The sequence below is a fragment of the Tupaia chinensis genome, unplaced genomic scaffold (assembly GCF_000334495.1).
Source record: "Tupaia chinensis unplaced genomic scaffold, TupChi_1.0 Scaffold143845_1, whole genome shotgun sequence".
In the NCBI taxonomy this organism is placed as follows: domain Eukaryota; kingdom Metazoa; phylum Chordata; class Mammalia; order Scandentia; family Tupaiidae; genus Tupaia; species Tupaia belangeri.
The window spans coordinates 101,440-109,762 of record NW_006203696.1 but is presented as its reverse complement, the minus strand read 5'-3'; the positions used below and the strand labels follow the sequence as shown (position 1 = coordinate 109,762).

At 64.7% G+C, this 8,323-nt stretch overlaps 1 protein-coding gene across 6 annotated transcripts in view; it reads right to left on the bottom strand.

Moving 5' to 3' along the window:
- Window positions 1–3,144: 3,144 nt before the first annotated feature.
- The window catches only part of RXRA (retinoid X receptor alpha), a 66,410-nt gene continuing 61,231 nt past the window's right edge, over window positions 3,145–8,323 (bottom strand). For all 6 annotated transcript variants that reach the window (XM_006165261.3, XM_027767029.1, XM_006165259.3 and 3 more), the window contains exon 11: window positions 3,145–6,565. In XM_006165261.3, coding sequence (XP_006165323.1) covers window positions 6,418–6,565 — 148 coding nt within the window. In that variant the 3' untranslated portion in view covers window positions 3,145–6,417. The remainder of the gene's footprint in view (window positions 6,566–8,323) is intronic.

Genomic DNA, 8,323 nt, shown 5'->3' with positions numbered 1-8,323 from the left:
TCCTCTTGGGCGAGGTGGTGACTGCTTCCCGTGAGGGCTCAGCCCGTGTGACCTCCCAAGCCTCCACATGGTGCTCACCACGGACTCCGGTCTGCAATGGAGGACAGGCCGGGAGGCATTCTGCCCCTCCCAGGCTGGCTTCCCCACGCTGGGAAGGTGACCCTGCTCCTCCAGGTGGGCTGGCCCGGCCTTGTCAACTGCTGACGGGAGGATGACGGGGAAAGCCCGGCTCTGGCCAGCTGCCCTGGAGGACGGGGCTCCCTCTCCTGCGCCCCAGCTGCTGGGTCAGTCCCACCCCCGGTCCAGACGCCAGTACCCACATTCCCGCCTTGCCATGTCTGCCTTCCTGGTGGGGTAGCTGGAGTGCCTCAGGGCAGGGCCTGGTGACAGCTGCTGGGCGGAGAGTTGGATGGACGGGTGGACAGTGGACCACAAAGGCCCCTCCCATGCTCCCCAGGGGGAGCTCTGATCTGCCCCGGCCTCGAGGCTCTGAATGCACCTTCTAGGGTGCCACAGTGCTGACCTTCTCAGTCCCCTTCCCAATGGGCGAGAGCCATGACACCACCTTCTGAACCCCACGCCCTGGAATTTGGCCTTCCCCAGAGCAACCCCTGGCTCAGAATTTCTGAGCGTCTCAGCCCCCACCCCCGGCCTCCCCTCATGAGGCAGTAAGACGGTGCGCAGCGCCTCCCACTGGCTGGGGCCCTCATCTCAGCAACCCAGGGAAGTGGGGAGCCTGTCCTTGAGCAGACGAGGAAACTGAGGCCCACCGCCTACCTCTGCCCTGCTGCTCTGCCCCCCCCACCCCAGCCCACCCAGCCAGGCTGCACGCCGCAGCTCTGCATGCCGCAGCTCTGCATGGGTCACCTCTGGATGTCTCAAACCACCCACAATGCCAGCTGCTGCCCACGGCCTTGGGGTGCGGCCTGGGCATCAAACTCGGCACAATTCTCAGGTGATTCTAGTGAGCAGGGGACACCTGTGGCCAGGCAGGGGCAGGCAAGCGCAGCCTTGCCTGGCACTCCCAGCAGGTGGCAGTGCTGCCTCGCCGCAGTGCCAGGGCCTCACCCCCTTAAGCTCTTGCTTAGGCTTTTGCCTGGCCCAGCGGAGGAGCTGGGGGCCAGTCCGAACCTGCCTGGCCTCGGCCTCATCTCGGCCAACTCCTTCCTCCTGGGGTTCTGTGTGGGGAGATGGGCCAGGGGCTGCAGCCCCTTCCAAGCTCCCTCTAGGTTCTCCCGGGCCTCTGTACAGTTCCCACTGCTGGAGGAAGGATGGGCGGAAACGCTAGGTTAAACGGTCCATCCACTCCACGAGGTCACCAGCCGGACAGTCCCCCTCCCCCAGGACAGGTGGGCCCCTCTGGGTGCTCAGGGAACCTTCACAGGGCCTCTCCCCCACCTCCCTCCCTCAGTGCCCTGCCCGTGGGGGGCCACCCGGGGTGCTGCTGTCCTTGGCACAGGTGTCCTGTGTGGCCTGCTCCTGTCACACGTCCTCTGCCCGAGCCAGGGCCCCTCTGTTGGGGTTTGCCCTGCCCTCATCACACTGCGTGCTGATGGCACAGACGTGCTCCTTGCACCCCTCCCCCAACACAGGCCTGCCCCGCCCTTGCCTCCAGGTTCCAGCCCCCAAGCCTATGTGGCTGGCCTGTCACTGCCTGCTGACGCTGGTGATGAACTCATCAAGCCCAGCACCTCGGGTCCAGAGGGGCTGCCCAGGGCAGGCGTCACCATGGTGACTGGAGGCAGCAGGCAGGCCCTTGACCAGGTTGCCACACGCCGCCAGTGGGCAGCTTGGCTCCTGCTCACTGGTGGAGCAGTGCGTGCCCTGCCGCTCACGTCCCTGGATTGGGGTCACGGGGCTCTGGGGGCTCCGCGGGGGCTGAAGGGCCTGTCCTGATCCGCAGGGCAAACTTCACGAGCACTCGTCCCTGGATGTGCAGCCAGCCTCACGGGCCCACTCAGTGCCCTGGGAGGGAGGCCACCCCCTGTGCTCCAGCCCTCAGGGTCAACCCCTCCAGGTGAGACTTCATTACAGGAAAGCAGAGCGGCTCAGGGGCCAGGCCTCCGAGGCCGGGGTACTGGGTTGAGCTGGCAGAGGAGGCAGGCAGCCTCAGGACCACCCCTCCCACCCCTCCCCTGCCTCCCTCGTGGCCTGAGGCCGTGCTGTCTGATGAAAGTTACTCTCACCCCCAGGGCCCCTTGGGAGGAACACAGCTGGTCCTGGGGGGTGAGGCCGGGCCCTGACTCGTGAGTGGGGATTGGTGGGGTGGACTGTGGCCAAGCAGCCCATCGGCAGCTGGACGGGCCCCTGCCTGTCTTCCCAGAGCTCCCACCAGGGCCCAGGGAGTGGCTGACATGCAGGGGACGGTAGAATGTCAGTGCGGGGGTCCGGAGGCACCCCCACCGCAGGAGGCAGCTCAGCCCGCCCCACCTCCTCTTGCCTGCTGCTGGGCCTCCAGGGCTGAGTGTGCAAGTCTGACATGTGCATGAGTGTGTGTGTGCATGCTTGTGCCTGCGTGCGGAAGTGCGCCTACACACGGCCTGGGTACGTGGGGGGTGTGAGCATGTCTGCAGGTGGGACTGCCGTGCACAGGCCTTGGGGCGAGGGCATCAGGAAGCTCCTGCCTGTCACACAGCTGGGCGAGGGCCGCAGTGCCATTGGCGCAACAGCAGAGTAGCCCCAGGCCCTGCTCCCAGCTCCAGGGTACCCGCTGGGAGGTGCACGAAGGTGTGGGGCTCCAGTCGCAGACAGCGTGGAGACAGGTGTCGCACGACAGGGCCGAGGGCACCGCAGACCCGCTACCCACTAGGCAGTGGGGATGCTCCCTTCTGTGACCCTCTACCAACGTGGCCAGTGTGGACGCGGGAGCCACACACAGCGTTGCGCGTGCCACAGACCTGGCGCCTGCCGTAGGAACAAAGCCCTCTCGGGGGCCCTTGGTGAGGAGCCTGCTGGCCACCCTGGGACCACAGCAGTACCGCCACAGGCGACGAGCCTGCAGAGGGGCCAGGGAGGCCGCCAGGCTCAGCGGATGGCCCAGGCACAGGCCTGGACTTGGGTGGCGGCCTGGCTCGGGAAGCCCCTCGGGCACTGACTGCTAGACCCAAACAGGACGGCCACGCAGGACAAACGAGGACCACGCCGTAGTCTCAAATGCTCGTATTTTGTTTCCCCTCTCACGTCTGTTTCTCTTCCACAATCCGGACACCATCGTCCCACACCGCGGCACCTGTGGCCGCGATGCTGAGAAGTTACGCAGGCATTCACAGTCGGGGCCGCAGAGGGCCCGGCAGCCAGGGCGGCCCAGGCGAGGCTTGGGAACTACTCAGAGGGGAGGGAAACCCATAGCCAGCTCAGGCCGGCCCTGCTGCCCCAGGGCAGTCCGGCGGGTGACCTCCGCAGGACTCGCCTGTCTGGGAGCAGCCCTCCCCCCGCGTATCACCCACGTACACATGAGGGATAAAATTACATTTGTACAAAAATAGATTTTTTTTTTTTTTACCTTTCCCGATGCTTTAGACACTTTCTCTTATCTTTCGTCTTTGCAGGTCCTACCAGCGCCAGCCACGCGGCCCAGCTAAGGCATGGCTGAAGACTGGCCCGGCACCGCGCTCGCTCCACAGCATCTTAAAATAGATGCATCTCCTTACCTCGAGATACTCGTCTGAACCCGGATTTCACCAGAGGAGGGGTCCTCAGGTACTTGCTTACATGAAGCAAATTTACAGGAAAACGGGGGGCGGGGTCTTGATCAAACAGAAACACAAGACACGGAAACGGCCGTGCGTCTCCTGCGTGGTGACGGCGGGCGGCTCCACACCCTCCACGGCACGTGCGCAGCACCCTGCGCCGACCAGGCCGCACGCCGACTCCAGCTGCGCAACCCCAGCTGTTATCCGCAGGCACTCGCTCTGCCGGCCCCGTGGCGGGAGACCAAGGGTGGGGCCTCGTTCCCAGAGACCGCACGCTCCCAGGTGACGGGCCAGCCAGAGCACAGGCCACCCGGGAACGGTCTGGGTAGGTGTCTTCCAAGCTCCCCAACAGGGAGGGGCAGGGCCGGCCTTGCAGGGTCTTCATTCCTCAGCCGCAGGGGCCCAAGCAGGGAGGTGACAGCTGAGCAAGTGTCCGAGGCCCAGGGCCCAGGGCCAGGAAGCAGTGGCTGGGAGGAGACACCGAGAGGGAGCCCTCCATCCAGCTGGGCTGAGGCAGCTAAGGAGCTGATGTTAGTGCTATCTTTAGAAAATTAAAGATTGTCCCACCAAAATAATAATAACAATAATAATTACAAAAAGATCACCTTAATTGAACCAGATTGGAATACAACCGACGGTCTGGTTAAATACAAATTCTACCTCTCTACTGAGCAATGTGCCGTTTTCCCGGGTCACCTTCCACAGACAGCGCTGTACAGATGACAACGACAAGACAAACGCAAGGAGCACGAGACCCCATGGGAGGGGCTAAGGTGACGTGGGCAGCGGGTAAGGCTGTGCGGGCAGAGCAGGGTCCTGGTTTGGGGAGGTGGCACTGGGCGGGCCTCAGTGCTGTGGACATGGCCACCCATGGCCGCAGGGCAAGGTTGTGAGGGCCGACCCCTGCAACAGAGGCCTACCCCTGGGTTCCTCCTCTGGTGGGCACGGTGCAAGGCCGGGACTGTGCTGGAGGAAGGTGCAACGGCTGCTCAAGGCACCAGGTGTGGGTGTGGCGGGTCCCTAGCCCCCACCAGGGAGCAGGGGTGCCCGAGAACATGGCCTCACTGCCTGCTACCCCAGCCCACTGGCTGCCTGGACCCCTGGAGGAGCCTGGGTGAGGGACGGCTGTCGAAGGCCCTGCACAGAAAAGGCTCACCTGGGCCCCATCCCCGCCTCAGGACAGCAGATCAGGCAGGCAGGGACAGCTCTCCCAAGCCACCTCACTGAAAGGCAGGTGGGGCAGAGATGTTTCTGGACTCTGACAGCCTCTGGCTCAAGCACAAACTCGGCTGCAGCCTCCGCCCAGGTGCCTCTGAAGCCCGAGCCCCACCTCTCCCAGTCACTGCCTCTCCCACTCCCAAGGACACCTCGGTGCCAGATGGAGTGAAGGCAGCCCACTCCCCCATTTCTGAACTGCTTCTAAAAAAAGCAGACCCCCCACACATGGTCGACCACTCCTGTTCAGGCATCTGCCATTGGCAAATGCCAGATCCATGGGCCAAAGGGAGGGCCTTGTGGTGCAAGAGGCCTGCTCACCCCAAGACCCTGCCATGCAGCCCCAGGGCAGGGGGGTGAGGAAGCCGCTGGGCTGAAGCCTGCAGCCTTCACCAGGGTGGGCCCAGTGGGGCTGCCATGTAAGGCTCTGTGTGAGTGACGCGAACAACCAGGCCGGTGGTCCTGAGGGCCAGGGGGCCTAGGCCCAAGGATGCTGGGACACAACGGTTCTCAGGTTCTCAGTCTTCCAGACAGAACCAGGCAGTGGGACGGAGAAGGAGGCCTGGCAGGAGCCCAGGCGGTGCCCAGGAGTCACTCCAGGACCCGGTCGCTTCTGCCCCTGCCCATGGCTCATTCACCCAAATCCCTCGGCGTCCCTGCAGGGGACAAGCCAGCGGCCCTCCAGTGGCCAAGTCGGCCACGAGGTCGGCAGCAGACACAGGGCATGGCCCGTGAGCCTCGGTGAGGCCCCTGCAGCACCAATGCCCAGGACGGAGCTGGTCCTCCAGGCCCGCAGCAGGGAAGGTGCGGTGGGCGAGACCAGGGTGCTGTGGCCCAGGCACCTCAACCAGATGAGACCACAGAGGAGAAGCGGAAACCAGGGGGATGGTGTAGAGCAAAGCAAGGTGGGGCCGGGGTGGCCCCACAACCCCGCAGAGGTTGGCTCATGTCACCAGTTTGGGGCGAAGTCACAAGTTATCTTTGGAAAAGGGGGCGGCTCACCCTTCACTCTGAGCGCAGGGGAGCTGCCCACCCAGGGTCCCACCTTCCCTCACATCAAACACCAGCCTGCCACGTCGCCAGCCCGCCAGCCCTCCTGGCCGCACCAGTGCTCAGAGCAGGCGCGGAGGGGCCCTCCCATCAGAGGAGGGCCAGAAAGTCTGAAAACCAGCAACAATGAACAGCAACCAAACAAAGCCTCCCTTCCCCCTCCTGCAGCTCCAGGGCTGGGGCCTGAAGACCCCGTAGCCACCTAAGCCCCCCAAGGTGCCAGCAGGGCTTCCGCAAGAACCCGAGGGGTGAGCCCTGGCCGGGTCTCACACCAGTTCTGGCCACTCTGGCCGCTGCTCCAGTAAAGCCACTGCCCTGGGCCAAAGCAGGTCGGAATGGAACGAGGACGCCAGCGCAGCTCCTGGGCAGAGCGGGCCAAGTTGTGCCCAGAGGCCCGGGCAGGCCAGGAGGGAAGGGCGGGATGGGGCTCAGGAGGAGAGCAGTGGGCGTCCGGGCAGGCCTAGGTCATCTGGTGTGGGGCCTCCAGCATCTCCATGAGGAAGGTGTCGATGGGTGTGTCCCCGATGAGCTTGAAGAAGAAGAGGTGCTCCAGGCACTTGAGCCCAATGGAGCGCAAGGCGGGCAGGCGTAGCAGGAGCTTGGCGAACCTGCAGGAGAGCAGCGGTGAGGCCTGTGCAGGTGAGGGCAGGGGACTCGCCCACCCTCTGCCCTGACACCCGGTGGCCAAAGCCTCCCGAACCTGGTCTGTAGTGCATGACCCCGATGCTGAGCCTGCAGGAGAAAGGAGGGGTGTCTACACGGTAATCGCAGAAAACAGCCAAGGGCAGAGTGAGGGGGAAGCGCCAGACCCTGAAGGAAGGGCCACAGGCTGGCAGGACTGGGGCGGGCTGGGGCGGGCTGACGGGGCTCTGCGGGCGACAGGGACATGGGCTGGACCTAGGGCGGCAGGATCTTACTCCTTTTTTTTTGCCAGAGGGCTTGCGCTCCCTAGAGAAAGAGGACACAAACCCCGGGAATGCGCCACAACCTTCTCCACATCCCCTCCTTTCTGGGAGGGATCGGAGCACACACACGTGTAGGCGTTTCTCGAGCTGCCAGGTCTGGGGCTCAGACTGTGTGGCTGGCCGTGTGGGACCCAGCGCCATAACCACCAGGCCACGGCTGCCCTACAATGCACTGAACACCCACGACACCTCTGGCTTCAGTGGCGGGACAGCAGAGTCTGCACAGGGATGAAAGATAAAGGATGGCCGAAAAGGGTGGGGGGTACGGGTGCCCTCCAAGCAGAGGTGGGGGACTCCAGCAGGCCCACTGGCCCTGCGTCTGCACTCTGCACTTGGGCAGCCTCTTCCCAAGGCCTCGCGTCCTGAGGATCCCTGCCCCAGCAGCCGTGCAGGGCTGCGCACCCCTATACCCGAACTACTCCTTCCCAGAGACAGCGCTGCTGATGCAGAAGCCAGGGTGGGGTGGGCAGGGCGGGGAGTGGGGTGTGCTCCTCAGATCCCCCCCCCCAGGAGGGGTCTGGGTCTCCAGGAGCAGGTCATCAGGGTCGGAGGGCCCTGGAGGGCCGCAGCTGGCTCAGAGGGCTGTGGTGTGGGGCTGGGCTCAGGAGTCTCCCAAGATGCCCGCGTTCACCCCAGGCCCCCTCTGTGCCCTGGCCAGGTCTCCCCAAAGGACCCTCAGGGGGCTGGGGGCCTCGTTAATTATCAGTGATGTCTCTTCTTTCAGGGGAACCCTGGTTGGCTGCTTCGCAAGCCTGGAGTCGGGCCAGAGCGAGCAGTTTTCTGCTGAGCTGGCGAGATGGGCCAAGGCGGGAAGCCAGGAAAAACAAGCCAGCCGGCCACCCCCTCCTGTCCTTGTCCTCCAGGGAGCTTCATTTAAACCAAACCAGATGACGGCTGAGCGGGCGGTGTGGACATGGTTAACTGTGTGTGTGCCAGTCAACAGGGCTGTGGGGAGAGGGAGGCCGCCCTGCCTGACCAGCCCCACCCTCACCCAGGCGGGGTTCTCGAGGCCAGGAAGGCTTTCCATGGGCCCACCAGGACCCCACTGGGGGTTCTCCTGGACACCTACTGTGCTCTGAGCACCACAGGCCTGGAGACGAGGGAGACCCCGGCCCTCTCCAGGCCCACAGGAAGGCAGGGAAAAGGACCGAAGCCATCAACCAAGAGCGGACGTCACGGCCGCCGGCTGGCTGCTCAGCAGGGGTGGGCCGCCCGGCTCCACCGATGCTCAACACAGACGCTTACTCTGCTCAACACAGGCGCTTACTCTGCACCAGGCACCGGCCTGTCTCCATGGCGGGCTATGGGTAAGCCTGGCTGTGCACACGCTGGCCTGCAGGGCCTGCTGCCTGACCGGGGCCCGCCGGGAGGCCGCCGGGCCCCCTGCCTGCCCCGGGGCCC